The 17,949-nt window shown below is 30.7% G+C and overlaps 1 protein-coding gene and 1 long non-coding RNA gene across 4 annotated transcripts in view; one reads left to right on the top strand and one right to left on the bottom strand.

Moving 5' to 3' along the window:
- The window catches only part of LOC127718775 (scavenger receptor cysteine-rich type 1 protein M130-like), an 81,287-nt gene that overhangs the window by 19,802 nt on the left and 43,536 nt on the right, over positions 1 to 17,949 (top strand). Inside the window, exon 4 of the mRNA XM_052224825.1 lies at positions 16,272 to 16,392. Within this exon, the coding sequence (XP_052080785.1) occupies positions 16,272 to 16,392 (121 nt within the window). The remainder of the gene's footprint in view (positions 1 to 16,271; positions 16,393 to 17,949) is intronic.
- Positions 1,998 to 8,534, bottom strand: LOC127718831 (uncharacterized). Of its 3 annotated transcripts, none has more exons than XR_007989952.1 (3): positions 8,085 to 8,534; positions 3,428 to 3,516; positions 1,998 to 2,259 (listed from the first exon to the last, which is right to left on the bottom strand). It is a non-coding gene; the product is annotated as an uncharacterized LOC127718831 (long non-coding RNA). The 3 variants fall into 3 exon arrangements; XR_007989954.1 differs by lacking the exon at positions 8,085 to 8,534 and adding an exon at positions 7,866 to 7,971; XR_007989953.1 differs by lacking the exon at positions 8,085 to 8,534 and adding an exon at positions 5,946 to 6,331.

Raw genomic sequence — 17,949 nt, 5'->3', positions numbered from 1 at the left:
TTTAAATGCAAAATTGATCAGCAAGACAAGTTCTACAAATACGTCTCATGATCAAAATCGTCAGGCGACTCTTTATTAGAGTTATTGCGCTTTGATGACGAGTTTTACCAATTTTTGCGTTTTTGCCTTGTATCTTAAAAAACTATAATAGATAGATAGAAACTTAAATTGGCAAACATGATCAGAAAGACAAGATCTACAATTAAGACAAAAACAGGAAATTGTCAGACGACTCCTTATTGGAGTTATTGCCCTTTAATGATGATTTTTACCATTATTTTGCGTTTTGCCTTATATAATAAAAATAATAAAACTTAAATAGACACTTTAAATCACAAAGATGATCAGCAAAGCAAGATCTACTAACTAGTCAAATTTGGATAATATAGTTAGTAGACTGTCACTCTTTATAAGAGTGATTGCTCTTAAATGAGGATTTTTTTTTGCCCTCTTGTGTTTTGAGCAAAAAGTAAAGAAGAAAGAGAGAAAACTAAACTAATCAGATGGGAGTTATGGCCCTTGAACTAAGGTGATTAGTGTTTCATAGCTCCGCAAAAAAAATTAATATTCAGAAGATTTCAACTAAAGTATGGTATGAAATTGGTGTGGTGCATATACAACATATGTTTACAGTACTATAGAGACTAAAATATACCAAAACTGATAAGCAATTATAGCATTTATTGATGTGTACCGACAAACAAAATCCAAACGAACAAAACAAAATGGCTGCCTCCTATGCTGAAGCAGCTAGTAGCGAAAACAAAAGCAAAAATGATGACTACAAGATTGGTAATGTCAAACCAATATTTCTCCTTGAAGCAGACGTCTTTGGTGATAATGCTGTAAATTATAAAGGCCAACGACTTTTTCTTACAAACACAGAAGTCTATAAGGCAATAAACGAGCAGGTGCCAGTAAGAGCTTTAATTGGACTACAGAGAGTTCGAGGCGTCTGGCGAATATATTTCGACAATGAATATGACAAAAAAGATCTACTGTCCTTGGGGATAACCATAAGAACAAAATCTATAGCCCTGTACTCTAGAAACCCAAAAATAACAATGGATGAAGAACAAGATACAATGAAGGTACGAGTCAAAAATGTGCCTCTATCCGCAGATGACGATCAGATAATTAGAACTCTTGAAACTACAGCTAGCAAGTGTGAGGTAATTACTCATTTCAGGGAAAGATTAAGAATTGATAACCTCCTTACAAATTGCAGAACAGGCGATCGGATTGTAATATGCAAACCGTTTAATCCCCCGCTGCCAAAGTCATTGCAGATAGGCAAATATTGGGCAACAATCAACCATTTTGGCCAATCGTTCACAAACAGACCAAATATGAAGTGTAGCAAGTGCTTCGAAGAAGGACATTCAGCAAACACTTGTCCGAATGGATGGAAGTGTAGAAAATGTGGTCAGCTAGGCCACAAGCAATATGAGTGCAATGAGCATTCGGATGGTGAATATGATGAAGATGATACATATATGACAAACATGGATGATGTCGGCAATCAAGATGTACCCAATGCAAGTGAGAATGATGAACACAACAAAGACTGTACCGATAATAGTGATAAGTCATTCCAAGAAAGTGAAGTCTATTCCCAGCGCAGGACAAAACCTCTCGTGAATACCAAGGATAGAAGTAGGTCAGATAGTGACAGGGAACATTCGCAATTGATCCTCGGTACTCAGGAGAGAAGGTCTTACGGAAAAGACAGTTCACAACAACAAAACCAAAAACCAAAAAACATAGGAAGTGTTGACAGGAGACCGGGTATCTCAAAGTATCTGACAACAAAACCTAGTCATGAACAAAGCAATACAACAAATAGCACACCAAAACAGTCAAAAACCAGGACACAAAACATTGAAAAATCTCCAGTTACTCCAACAGAGAATTTACATGACGCAACAAGAGATGAGGCTGCAAAGAAGCCGAAAAAGAAGCGCTAATTTGATATTTGTTAAATGAATTACAAAATCTAAGACTAGAATTCTTTTATTATAAATTATAAAAAAAAAATCTAAAAATATGCATTGTAAAAACCATATTCTTCACAAAACTGTATGTATAGCACTGTCTTCATTTATTTTTAACTGTATATTTTATTTGAAATATGTCTTAGTATGCTTGTGTGACATAACTGTTGAAGGTTGTCCACTTAAAATTTGCAGACTGATAGAGAGTCAAATCCATATCACTAATGAAGATCATAAACAGCCTATTCTTCATGAAATTTTTATCCTGAAAAAGAAAAAAACAAATAAAAAAATTAAGCAATTTGTATATAGGAATAACCAAAATATGTATGAATCAAAGTACATTAATGTACATGTATGTAATAATATAGCAAAGAACTTTTATTCTGAGAGTCTAGTTAAAAACATAGTATGTTGTGTAAAGGTAGTTATTTGTTTAATAACACTGATGTCTAAAATATGTATAAAGCTATACCTTGCTATTACAATTATCTTTATAGAAGATGTAAACCATAGCGCTAAGTTAAACATGCTAAATAAAATAAAAGTTGAAAACAAATTTAACAACAGTAATATAGACATTATAGAATACAAAATGTTTTTATGGTATATATTGTATTTTACTGTATTAAGTGTGTGGTTGTATACACCTCTACAGACAAACATAAAGCGTCGCGTAAATAACAAACTAACACGTAAACATAAATTGAGTCAATATGTGCTTATGTTTATGAACACAGGCACGTGGTTGAGAATATGTAGGTCAAGTTACAATACAATCAAATTAATGTCTTTATCATTTGATAAAAAATATCCTGAAATGGAAAAACAATTAATCCTATTTAAAAAGTCTTCCGAAAAAACCTTGACCAAAAAGTCTATTAATACGATGAGGTCAAGATATAGAGCGAACGAAATTGAAACTAGAGATCGAGTGTACCTGGAACACGGAAGTCTATTTTTTATACAAAATAAACACCATAAAAGTGATAAAAATAATCAGCATGATCATAGGTTATCAAAACTAATGCTAGAGAAGATCGATAAAATAATACATGTTAACTACGTTAAAACACGGGAAAATGAACTGCTTAAAATATCAACCAGGAATACACAAAGGATAAAAATAGAGAATAACGTGAACAAAGCGGTATTACTGGTGATAACAATCTTAGTTATTGACGTGATTGATGTAAATTCAAAATTTAAATACCAACGATTCGAAAAGTTAATAGAAATCAGTGAAGCGTATAATGTCAATACTAAGGTGAAACAAACGTTTCATCAGTATATAAACAGTCTTCTAAATTATTCTTGTGAAGAAGCAGGACTAAACGAATTTAGTTTTAAGGCAGTCAAAAGTAATAAAAATATAATATCAAAGAACAAATATATAGAATGTGTTATTATTAATGTAAAAAAATGTTACTCACCATGTATGAAATTTAAAATATCCAACTATAAACCACCATGAGAAATTATCTGCATATATGCACGGTCAATGCTAATGGCCTACAGCAACCTGAAAAAATAAATAAAATAGTAAGTTGGGCAAATCAGCAAAAATGTGATGTAATATTCATTCAAGAAACTCATTTTATCAATTTAATGCAGAATACATTGAATAAAGAATTTGGCGAGAATCTTTTCAGAAGTGATGGTACAAGTAATTCGCGCGGGGTAGCAATATGGATAAAAGATAGAATTAATTTCAAAATTATTGATGAACACAAAGATTCTGAAGGGAGATTTATTCTGATTAATGTTGAAATCAACGAAAATATCTACACCCTAGTAAACATCTACGCTCCAAATAAATTAAGAGAAAGAAATAGTTTCTTCAAAACAGTTAAATCTTATATAAATAAATATGGATTAGGTCAAACAATTCTTGGGGGTGATTTCAACGACATCTGGTCATTGATAGATACAAAAAATAAAACTAAATCTTCCAAAAAATTTGATAAACCAGTAACAAGTTTAAAGGGGCTTATAAAATCATGTAAATTAATAGATATTTGGAGAAACAAAAATAAAAACCTAAAACAATATACTTGGAGTAGGAAAGATAGATCGGAGGCCACCAGGATTGATTATTTCTTGATTTCCAAGGAAGTACAAAAAAATTGTAAAAGTTGTGATATTAGACCTATTGTTCAAAAACTAACTGACCATAATGCAGTATCTTTAAAAATCAATACTGATAGAGGAAATAAGGGGCGTGGCTACTGGAAATTAAACTCCAGTATATTAAACAATGAGGACTATGTAAATATAATAACAAAGCTAATAATTAAATATGAAAAGGAATCAATTAACTGTAATGATTTGGGGATACTTTGGGATAACTTGAAAATAGAAGTGCGGGATGCAAGTTTAAGCTATTGTAAAAGACAAGCCAAATTAAAAAAAGATCAAATAAATATTTTAGAAAAACAGCTGAATTATCTCAACAAAGAAATAAATAATGGTACCCATATAAATCAAAAATTACAAAAAGAAATTGAAAATGTGGAAAATGATTTAGAGGGCTTGTATAAAGACAAAATTAAGGGACAAAAAATAAGGTCAAGGGTAAAATGGTTTGAAGAAGGAGAAAAAAATAGTGCATACTTCTTGGGACTAGAAAAGAGTCGCCAAACAAAAAAGATTATAACTGAACTATATGATGAAAATGGGTCTGCTACAACAGACCAAGATAAAATTTTAAATCTACAAGTGAAATACTACAAAACTCTCTATGAGTCCACTAACCCTTGTGATGATGATGTTAAAATGTATATTAAAGAAACAGAGCTACCAAAAAAGCTAAAAGACTCAGATAGCAATCAATGTGAAGGGGAAGTAACAGAAACTGAATGTACAGCTGCAATATTTAAAATGAAGCTAAATAAATCCCCCGGTCTAGATGGTCTAACAGTGGAATTTTATAGGCAATTTTGGAATAGCTTAAAAAATATTATTGTCAAGGTATTTAATTATAACTATGAAAAAAAAGAATTAACAAACTCTCAAAAGAAAGGTGCAATTTCACTAATATTTAAAAAGAATGACCCTCTTTCATTAAATAATTACCGTCCCATAACTTTATTGAATATTGATACAAAACTATTAGCTTATGTGTTAGCTCAGAGACTTAAAAAAGTTCTACCATCTATCATTAGTCTAGATCAAACCGGATATGTTAAAAACAGATATATTGGTTTTAACATCAGACAAATACAAGATATTATAGATTATTCTGAGAAATTTAATATAGAAGGAGCAATTCTTTTTTTGGATTTTAGTAAAGCCTTTGACTCGTTAGAATGGACATTTATGACGGAAACTCTAAAAAAGTTTGGATTTAAAACTAGTTTTATCAGATGGGTTGAAACTATGTATAAAGACATAAAGGGATGTATTTTAAATAATGGGTGGGTCTCAGGTCCTTTCAAAATATATCGTGGAATACGACAAGGGTGTCCGATTTCAGCTCTCCTTTTTGTCATAACAGTAGAATTAATGGCAATAAGACTAAGAAGTAATAAAGATTTTAAAGGAATAAAAATAAAATTAGAAGGAAAATCTTGTAATTTAAAAATTTGCCAATTAGCGGATGATACAACACTCTTTCTACAGTCAAGAAAAGAAATAAGTTTGGCTCTTAGCATAATTGAAACATTTGGAAGTTTTTCAGGACTTAAACTTAATAGAAACAAAACAGAAGGGGTATGGTTAGGGAGATTAAAAAGTTCAAAAGATAAATATGAAAATATAAATTGGACAAACAAACCAATTAAAAGCCTCGGTATCTATTTTGGGTACGACAGAAAAGAATGTCAAGCATTAAATATGGAAAAGGTGATAGACAAAATAGCAAAACTTGTAGAAAGATGGTCAAAACGAAAGTTAACACTACTTGGAAAAATATTAATAGTAAAAGCTCTTCTGCTACCAAATATAACGTACATTGCTACTAACAGTATCATAACTAAAGATTATCTACAAAATATAAATAAAATCTTATATAAATTCATTTGGAATGGAGGAAAAGATAAAATAAAAAGGTCAATAATAATTAAAAATTTCTCTGAGGGGGGGGTTAAAAATGATTGATATGGAGTCTTATATAAAATCAATACATTTAAAATGGATTTTAAAAATACTACAATCAGGAAATGCAAACTGGTCTGTATTATCAAAATTACACCTTAATAAATTTGGAAAAAACCTGCTCATTTTCAAGATGAATCTAAATAGCACAAAACTTCTAGATAGAAAAATATGGAATGATACACCAATCTTCTATCAAGAGATGATAAAAACATGGATAACTGTAAATAATTATGAAAACAATCATCATGATCAAATTGATAATTATTTAGATATCAGAAAACAAGTAATATGGGGCAATAGATCCATAAAATTTCAAGCTAAATGTCTGTTCTTTAATAATTGGATTGATAGTGATATATTATATATAAATGACATAATTGATAATAGGGGAAATATATCAGAAGAAATAATTATTTCAAAATTAAGAAATAAAAGCAATTGGATTTCTGAACTATCAAAACTAAAAAAATCCATACCAAAACAATGGATAGACAAATTAAAAACAGAGGAATCATTCAAAACTAAAGTCCATATTAACCGAACTAAAATTAAACTTAGAGATAATAATAATGTACTAACTATCAATAATAAAGACATATACAAAATAGTACAAAGTCTAGTAAAAATAGAAATACCAACCGGTTTTTTAAAATGGGAAAGAGTCTTAAGTATAGGAAGACTAAAAAATGAATTCAAAGACTCTATTAAATTCACTTTTGAGTATCTTAAAGATAATAAAATAAAAATGTTCAGGTGGAAATTAATGCATTATATTTTGCCAAACGAGGAGCTGCTTTTCCAGTGGAAAATTTCAACAAACAATTTTTGTTCATACTGTAATAAACTAGATAATTATAATCATTTTTTCATTACATGTTCATATCATAAAACATTTTGGAAATCAATGAAAGGTTTACTTCAAAAAGTCTGCATTGATGAACATGTAATAAGTCTTCATTCTCTTGTAATAGGATACAAAATTCATGACGAGGCATATTATGCACTAAATCATCTGCTTAGCTTAATGTTCTTTTCAGTTTATAAAGCACATTATGTTTCTAATAAAAAGGCTAAAATGGTAGACACATTAAGAATTTTCAAATATGAAGTAGAAAATATAGTAGAATTATATAGTATAGCAAATATAGAGATAAGCTGCTTATTAACAAAGGTGTTGAATATTCTGAGAAAAAATTGATGTCATTTTATGGTATTAAAATGCATTAAGCTAATAGTAAAAAAAAAAAACAGAGGCTATCAATTAATGTGTTAATGCTTGTGATACTTTAATTGTAAATGTACAATGTAAGTACCTACATGTATCTATATATGTTACGGTATGTACTTTGGGTGTGTGTGAGTTGTGTATAAATTTGTTCGCAAAAAATTAGTCCAAATGGTTGTGACGTCTTGAAGGGCTAATTTAGTTTCTTTTTCTGTGAGGCTTAACTACGTCGAAGGAAGGTGTCAGGGAAAAATGATTGGGTTGGTCTTTTGAGACTCATAATTGTTTGGACAAGCTTAATAATTCACCTCTGATATGAAGAAATGAGTACAAAATAAAACAGTATGAAATGTATGTATCAAATAGTTTACTAAAAAAAAAGACTCTATACTCTGAGCAAAAACTGATGGAATTTTATAAAATTAAGCTGGTACTATTAATAGAGCTACAGAAAGTATTTTTGTTGTAGTACCTGTACTGTAGAAAAAAGCATAGGCATGTGATGCTGTACATTGTACAATGTTGTAATTGCAAAAATATGTATGTACCAAAGTATGTTCCTGTGGATACTTCAGATGCATTGGTATATGTAGGCGTGTGTGTGATCTTTGAATATATTGATGCTGTACCAATGTTTTAAATGTTTACAAACATTTGATAGGTAAAGGTCACGACACAATATTTATTTGGGACAAATCAATAACGAATCTATTTAATAATTATAAACTAAGTTGTAAACACAAAATTATATTAGTACAACAACTTACCTTTTCGAATCATTATTCCAAATTTTCAAATCATTAAATAATATATGCAAACACCAGGATTGAAAATTGTGTATTCTCAAAATTGAAAGATTGAAAAGAACGTGCGAGGTCACTGACCGCATTTCGTTTCTGATACATTAAAGATAGTATAAAAAACCAATTCCGGAGTAAAGAATAATTTCCGTAAAAATACCGACAAACTTGTGTAATTATAGATATTGGAATATTACAGATATTATTATAAATATAAATAGTATACAAATTTTGTATTAATAAAGACTGTTTGTAACAGTAATTTATTTATTCAGATATTTATACCAATGTTATTTATTGTTAATTCTACGGAATATTCTCCCTGGATATTTAGTAGTAAATTTAGCAGGGATACTTGATGGAATGCTGTACACCAAGTTTTATTGTTAAAACAGCAATATGTGCAATAAAGAATCAATTTGAGTAAAAAAAAAAAAAAAAAATCATGTATCTAAAAAAAAAAAAAAAAAAAAGAGAGAAAACTAAACAGACATAATAATCAGTAATACATGATCAACAAAACGGATTTTTGTCATGAATTCTATTCTCGTCTACAATGTTGGAAAGTGTCCTTTGTTTAATATGCACATATACCAAGGTGAGCGATACAGGCTCTTTAGAGCCTCTAGTTTGAATTATGACTTATTTAGAGCGCTAACATTATAGATATGGATTGGATATTGAGGACATACGATATTTTTTCGTTGAATGTCCCTTCTATTTAAATGAAAGGGTTATTCTGTTTTATGGTCTCAGCTGGTTTCCCGATCAAAATGTGCAAATTGTTAAACAAGTCTAAAATTTTATAAAGAGACAAAAAAAAATTCCTCGTGGTATCATATCACGTCGGTAAAACGCACATCATCATCATCCTAATCTCTGTTGTTCTTTCTTTATTCATATTCCTTTTTTCAGTATAGTTTCGTAATATTTATGTTGTTCATATTGTATAATGCATTTATATTGTCATATATGTAGGACTCTAAAGTGCAATGGGGACGCTAAAACGCGATGGTCACGCTAAAGTGCGACGGCATACGACAAAGTGCGATGGTTTGATACGCTAAAGTGCGATGGTTTGATAAGCTAAAGTGCGATAGTTTGATACGCTAAAGTGCGATGGTTAGATACGCTAAAGTGCGACGGTTTGATACGCTAAAGTGCGATGGTTTGATACGCTAAAGTGCGATGGTTTGTTACGCAAAAGTGCGATGATACTTCGGTACTGACATGATTTATAACAATCCTGTCTAAAATTAAGGTTTCAACTCCCTTAGGCAAAGTTGGCCTTAGATGGATTTGGCTATTTTATTAGGGTATTTTTGGTCATATAGCTCTTCTATTGTTTCGGTTCTTATAAACAAAAAAAGTACATACCGGTAAACGAGAATGTGTTACCAGATGAAGGGTTTTTACTAGTCGAACTAGAAAAGAAAGAAGAGAGAAACAAATGATCCCAATCAAGAATATTTTGGTCGGTACTGGAAGAGATTTACTTTATTTGTAAAAAGAAATTTGATCAAAACACCTGGGGTGCCAAACACATAAAGGAGGAACTAAAATTACAAATTGGAGAAACAAGTATCAAATAGTATTTAGCCGCCTTTATGTATGATGACGATACCTGTTCATTATTCCATATAAGTACAAAGGTAGGAGAATCTTACATAAAATTTTATCTTAGGAAGATATGATAGTTGAAATCAACAAAAATCATAAAGTGGATCTCAGTAAAACTGACGCTGTTCATGAAAAACTAAGGAAATCATATTTTCCTACAGTTTTGAAAAAAAAACTAGATTGCTGTTTAAACAACATGTCAAGTGTTCTCAGCCGTTGATTTACCAAAGTCACAGATAACTAGAAAACAAATACCAGGTACCTATTCCAACAGTCGGAGCAAATTTTCAAAACTCTGTCCAGAAACGGGACAATTTCAGTACAAAAAAACATAAACAGTTTATTGTTATTCAATCTTGTATAACTGCATGCTACCTTGCATAAATGATGATTTACAAAGATTTAAAGCCAAGAGGTTATTTAAAAAAAAAACGTTATTTATTTGACATCACATCACGTCATAATGGTGTTCACGTCACCTCATAATGGTGTTCACGTCACGTCGTAAGGAAGTTTTGCGCTTTTCAATTAACTAACGTCAAGCATTTGCAGTGCTTGGAAGAAAACGTTCAGTTTTAATAAAACAGCACTATATTTTACTAAATTTCAAGTCAGTCTTACATATGTTCAGTGGGTTATTTCAAATCAAATCAAACTTTGCTTTCCGATTCCGGAAACGAGTACTTTCAGATACTGCAAATTACAATTACAGAGAGGGTTGAAAGGTAGGTTGATACAATCTTAAATAACATTATGAATTACCATTTTCTTGAATGAAATTGAAGTTGATGGAAGATAAAAAATAAACAGGTATCCAGTTTCATGATTTATTGTTTCTTCGAATGGTAAATGAAAGTTATATCGATTACACCAAAACTGCTTTGTCTTGTGAAACAGACTCTGAGTCAAAACATTTTAACAATCTCATCCCAAATTATCAACTTTCTAAACAAAAGTTTTCCTTAAAAAAGGTTGATATATCCTTTTTATACAAAATATAAGACCATAAATGATCTTAGCAGGTTTATTCACCGGTTTTCTGAAAATCGACGTGTAGCGCTTACGTTGAGATTCAGGACACGCTTACTTTAAGATTTAAGGGATACAAGTTCAGTCAAATATATCATGGTAAAAAATGTTTCATTGTAGAAAATATTTTCATTAGGAAACTGTCATTTAAATCTGAGGGAGGTGATGCTCTAAAATATATTCTGATTCCCAATTTTGAAGAAACAAATATTTTAATCTGGGAGGACAGAAATGGTCTGATTGAGACTTTTGCCATTAAATTTTAATATTAAGTTCTCCAAACAAAAATAATTTAATGCTTGTCTGGTACGAAAAAGGATTTTAGAATTGTAAAGACATACCCCCCTCTTTTCAAAGTTATATGGTTGTTCACTTACGTAATGTTACAATAACTTCGTAATGACGCATAAGAATAGCAGAATTGAAAAATGTAAAGCTTGATTAGAAAGCATTATCCTCCATTGGAAACGGATTCAGATTTTGATCATCCCTCAGGTTGCGGTCTGGTGTAATTAGTCATCGGGATTCGGATTCCTCCTCGAATTTCGGATCGGGATTCCCGATGATTATATGTTTAATGGTACAGGCATTTTGATAAAAAAAAAAAAGGGATTTTTTGATATTTTTTAGTTTAATTTTGCATCGAGGAACGTTGCTATCCAATATGAATTAATTTGCATCCAAAAAACAATACATAACATTACTTCCAATTAGTTAACACAATTTTGGTATTGGTAAACGATGTCCTTCTTATATGCTTTTGGTATAGCTAGTTACCCAAATTTGTCAAAATCTGTTAAAATCAGTGTTTCTTTTGGCGTTTATGATTAGGTGTTCTCCTTAGAGATTGATAAGCTAAAAACTTGAAATACACATATTGAGCTATTTTAATGTGATTTTAAGTAAAGACTGAACCATAAAAGGTAAAAAATTTGGAGCATTTGTCAGATAACACTTAGTTTATGTACATGTATTAAATCCTTACTTTTATGCGGATGAAGTTAAATTTAGTATCTTTTCAGAAACAGATTTAAACGTGTTGGTTTTTTTCGGCAAGCAAAAGTAATAACTAAAATATTTAAATTTAAACACGCAAGAACCAGAAATCATTTACTGTTCCGAAACACAAGATTTTTACCCTGTTTTACGTACCGAAAATTTTCTCGTGTCCTTAAATAGTTTTTAGTGTGAAATTGTCCCTTATTTGTTGTTGTTTGTTTTTCTTACCCGAGTTCAACTTGTCTTTTGTTTCTAAATTTCATCATTCATCATTCGAGAAATTTATAATAGTTATAATTCTATACACAAAAAAGTATGACAATCTGATAATGTATGATATATTTACTCATTTGAAGTTATATGCATATGTATTCTATATAGTCATTTTCGCAACTCGTCATATCAGTGAAAAACAATTCAAGAGAAAGACAACGGTATGATTTATAAACAAAAAAAATAATGAAAAACTAAAAAGGAACACATCAACAAACGGAAAACATTGCCTAAACAACATTCTCGTTACATCATAGCTCTTTAGCGTGTTAAACCATCGCACTTAAGCGTGTTGTATACCATCGCACTTTACCGTGTCATACCATCGGTCTTTAGCGTGTCAGCTGATCATACTTAAAAAAATAACAAACAACACAATCGCAATTTGGCGTAGACCATCACACTTTAGCGTGACCATAGCACTTTAGAATACCATCGCACTTAAAAGTCCTACAATATTGTATTGTGGATAAGACTTCATAAGTATGTTTTACATGTGTCTGGTCTTTTTTACTTTAAACGAATAAAATATGTTTAAACTAATTAAACCTCCTCGAGAAAATGATGTAGTCACTATGCAAACCCATTTTTTTTTTTTATTATTATCCCTTAAATGATCATTTACTTTTGAACTTAATATCTCTTATGATTGTGGCCTGTTATATCTATGTCTTGCATAAAGAGATATTTATCGTATCACAATTTACGGAGTTATGAAAACTGCGTTAATTTGATTGGCGTATCCAGCATCTTACATGTAAGACGATATTACGACATTTCCATTGGCTTTTCGGTAATTAATTGATGACTTTCAAAGGTTACGTTCCAATTGTCGTAACTATAATCCCGTCCCCTTTTCCCCGAAATGTGACCTACCAAATTAGACTTATCACCAGGTTAGTACTTACATGAGCAACACGACGGTTCGTGTTGCTCAATCTTTAGTTTTCTATGTTTTGTTTTATGTACTGCTGTTTGTCTTTTTCTTTTATAGCCATTGCGTTGTTAGTTTATTTTCTACTTATGAGTTTGAATGTCCCTTTGGTATCTGTCGCCTCTCTTTTAAGACGATGCACATTTCATCCATGACAACGGTCATATGTAATTTCTTCAATAGTTTACAAAACACTTACACTTTGCACCTGAAATTTTCTTTTTGTCAGATTGTATTACATTCTGAATGGTACAAAAAGTTTATAATGTCCAATGTTAAAGTTTTACGCCGGAACAGGACATATGACGCCATACTGGTATGAATTAAATACTTTATCCTGTTTCCCTCAGTTTTGGTTTGTGACCCGTATTTGTTTCAGTTAAATCGATTTATGACTATTGAACAGCGGTATACTACTATTGCCTTTATTAAGAGTAATTTCTTGCAATCTGATTGGCTTATAAATGTCGGTGCAATTTTTTTTAAAATCAATTCGAATCATCTCCCTTATACCATTGACTTTATAAAAAAAATTCTCAATATGAAACGAAACCAAAAAAAAAGAGATATGTTGGATATATTTTTGGAAATAAGTGGTGTGGAAAAAATCAATAAATAAGTGGTGTCATAAAAAATTAGGATTTATTCGTTACGTTAGTGTGCAATTGTCCTAATACGGAATTTATCATGGAAAAAACCAATAAATGAGTGGTCTGATAAAAAAATCAGAATACATTCGCTACACAGTTGGCGATTGTCCTAATACGGAATTTATCGGGTCAATAAAATTCATGTCGGGTAAGGCGAAGCCCCACCATTTTTTCTTAAAATGTCCTATACCAAGTCAGGAATATGGCAGTTGTTATCAAATAGTTCGTTTCTATCTATGTTGGCGTTTGTTTTTGTTGCACTTCAGTGTTCCTGTTGTTCCTTTGTTTTTCTCTTATAGGTGATGTGTCCCTCGGTTTTAGTTTGTAACCAAGATTTGTTTTTTCTCAATCGATTTATGACTTTTAAACAGCGTTATACTACTGTTGCCTTTATTTATTGACCCGATAAATGCCCGTATTAGGACAATTGTACACTGTGTAACTAATAAGATCAACGATTCGCGGAATTTTTGATCTAACACAATGAGAGAGTGTTGACCATTTGAGAAATATGTTTAACAACCCGTGAGAATTGTATATCGGTTGATATCAAATCTTGTTATTTTATTTAAACAGTAATGATAAATTTCCCAAAGGCTCGTTCATTATTGTATTGAAAGTAAATAACTGAAATTAAAATCAAGTGATTTCCAATTCTAACTCGTTATAAACCTATAAATATTACTTATATCTATTGCAATGCATATGGAAGAGGGACGAAAGATACCAGAGGGACAGTCAAACTCATAGATCGAAAACAAACTGACCACGCCATGGACAAAAATAAAAAGACAAACAGACAAATAATAGTACAGATGACACAACATAGAAAACTAAAGACTAAGCAATACGAACCCCACCAAAAACTGGGGGTGATCTCAGGTGCTCCGGAAGGGTAAGCAGATCTTGCTCCACATGTAGCACCTGTCGTGTTTGAAATATTATTATACACATGAAATAGCAGATCTCAAACATATACAGATAGCTGTACTTATCCTTCTGTTTTATCCTTTGATCGAAAATATAACTTAAAAAAAACTGTCAATGTACTAAATCACGGTCACAGAGCTACCCTAATTAATGTTAGTTAGGGCGTTTCTATTTAAGAACAGATTTGGACAGTTTTACTTTAAATCTTATCTCGACAGTTCTACTTTAGAACAGTTTTCGACAGTTCTATCCTAAAACTGTTTTTTGACAGTTCTAATATAGAACAATTCTTTTATATCTTTACTATTATTTGGCTGTTCCTTGTATAACGTATGTCATTTTTATGATGGTAAACAATTGCACATGCTTCTTCAAACGTAAGTATTAAGCGTATACTATAAATTGATAGATGTTGTATGTATGTCAAGAAGAAATGGGATGGTACGTCGAATCAACTTTAGCTTGAGGTCAAGTTACTGTAAATAGACTATGTTGCAGATTTTGGTTAACTCTTGCATTCAACTTTGGCTCGTTGAACTTTACCTGAAAATCGAAAAAATAATGTATTTATCTCTTTTATTGTCTAAATATTACTGAAAAAATTTCCTCCAAAATATTTGTACAGAAAGCGTATAAAATCTTATTTTTGTACGGTATGCTTCATTCAAAATACTGTTCTTTGTAAAAAAAAATACCACAAAACGTCAAAATAAGCGTAACGTCACCGTGTTGAAGGCCATAAAACGTCGATGTTTGACGTTTTTCACTACCAACTAGGTAACATTTTGGTTGATACAACAACAAAAAAACGAAGTCGGTGACCATATGATTATTTCATATCATTAAGACGGAAATGTATGTATCAACAACATATAATTTTTTTAAGAAAATCTATGGATTTGAAATTTGATATTTGACGATTTTTTAATACAGAAATAAGATTGTTTTTCGCCGATTTTATGTGCTTTCTATACGAATAATCAACTATTTTGAAAGATTCAATCATGCATTTGTCAGACAATAAAAGTGATGAATTCCATTATTTTTTTCGATCTTCAATTATAGTGCAACGAGCAAGAGTTATATACAAAATTTTACTTAAATCCTTGACAAAGCCCATTCACTTTTTTTTTTATATTTGACATTTTCGAAATTGCAATATCTTATTTCGAGTTATAGCACGATCTGGAAAGAAATGAATGTTTGAAGTGGTATATGTGGCTTTATTTAAACTTTCGTGTTTTAAGATTAATTTCCAATCATTTTTTGTTTTGTTATAATTTCATTATGAATAAAGATTTTGAATGATTTAAAACTAAAAAGGCAAACGGTTTTCGTAGCAAAAACCAAGCGATATAAAGTTCTCTGTGATGAGAAAAAGATACCTTGTTGATTGACAGGTAGTGAATATTAATAAAATGAAATGTTTTGTCACATGTTTCCCTATTACATTTCAGGGTCTTATTTCTTTATTTTTGTCTTTTTTCAAAAGATTATCATCTTAATGTTTTAAAATCACGTACTTCAAAAACCTTATTAGTTATGCTGGATATGCGCCGAAAAAAATTCTGCAATTAGTTATTTAAAAACGGTTTTTGTCTACTTTGATTTTTAACGAGTCTAGCCTCAATTACAGAAATAAAATCTAAACTTGTTTTCATCTTGAAGTTATATTTCATTGCTTACACTGTGTTTATCCACCAATATTTATTATTTCAGGTGATATACGATTAATTTCTAATAGACTTGAAATATTGCACAACGGAGAATGGGGCACAGTGTGCGATGACAAATTTGACGTTATTGATGCTATAGTGGCTTGTAGACAACTTGGCTACAAGTAAGTATACTTTTTCAGAATGTTAGTCGATATGTATAATTGATTTGCATATATTCGATCTTTGTCACAGTATGTTTGATCAAAATCTGATGCTTTTAACACGAAGTACATAATTCCTTCATATATTGCATCTATCTGCTGGACTATGTAGCCGAATTTGGATGAGTTTGATCATTCAAAATGCTGACGGTTTTCCTGAAAATAAGAAGGAACTGTTAATTTTCAGTTTGATCAGACAACATTAAATTGCTCAAATATTCTGTTTTATACATCTGGGTTCAATAGACACTATGCATTTAATAGTCCGTTCTTTTGCTATCAAAAAGTTACTATAAGTGTATTCTATGTCGCTTCCTGGTATATATTTTTGTACAATATTTGAAATGGTAAGAAGTAAAACGAATTTTATCCAAATGTAGTATTTATTGTCTCCAGAAACAAGTTTAAGTATGTTTATTCGAATAAGTTAAGTACAGGTTGTCTAAAGGAAGTATAAATATCATTGGTTTACTGCTGAAATTAGAGCAGTGGTAAAACAGTAAATACGACAGTTTTAAAGTGAGTTGTAATGTAAACGTGTCGATTCGCCGTTTATGGATTGCTATTAGTTTTCGATTGCAATTCCTTTGATCGTCAAACAGCGAACTGGGCCATACAAAAAAAGGGTGATATCGTTATTCATTTACATTTATATAAAATTCTGCTATGCACCAGTCTTGTGAATCGTTGACTGAACAATTCTTTATATGATATTTTATTTTGGGGTATCAAAATAATGTTCAGATAAAGTCTCTTAAAAAACGGAAGTATGTGAGAAACTTCTAAAAAATGTTATTTCATTACCTATTTTTTTTTTAATGTATCAGCAATGTGGCAATAGATATAATACTATGTATTGAAGCTTAAATAGTCAACATTTACTTTCAATATATAAATAGTTTCTTTATAACTTTGAACACATTTTTAAATCATATCCTTTATTTCCATACGTTTATTGTGTGATTATAACGACAGAAAACAATATTTTCTAATGGAATTTAATCTTCCATCCGAAAATTAGGCAAACAACTTTTCTGAATTCAAAGTGTAAAAAATTAATGTAACATCTATAAATCTAGTCCGTCCGAAGTGCTTCTCTGGATTTATCTTCATCAGAAACGCTTACATCCAAATATTTTGAAGACAAGGATGTATAAGAACCGAAGGTGAAGAGCTTTATGAAAAAAAGAGACACAAAAATAATATTTAAATTCATCTAAGGGCAAGTTTGCTTTAGGGAGTTGGAACCTTACTTTCTTAATAATTTGATAATTTATAAACGGACAATTTAAAATCATATGAGTTTCTTGTAATGATAATGTTATAGTAATTATTGAACCAATGCATTCATAAATACTCAACTTAGTCCTTTATGCACGTTTTTTTTCTCTCTTTAAAACGGACCCATTGATAATGTTCCCTACAGTGATTTTTTATTGCAAACTTTAGCACCTAATTTACTTTTGATTGTGTTACCGAACCTACCAGATTGTGAAATTGATAAACAATAAACACGGA

This window comes from Mytilus californianus, unplaced genomic scaffold (assembly GCF_021869535.1).
Source record: "Mytilus californianus isolate M0D057914Y unplaced genomic scaffold, xbMytCali1.0.p SCAF_10, whole genome shotgun sequence".
NCBI classification, from domain to species: domain Eukaryota; kingdom Metazoa; phylum Mollusca; class Bivalvia; order Mytilida; family Mytilidae; genus Mytilus; species Mytilus californianus.
Note: the sequence above shows the minus strand (reverse complement) of the source record. Positions and strands in the feature narration are given on the sequence as shown.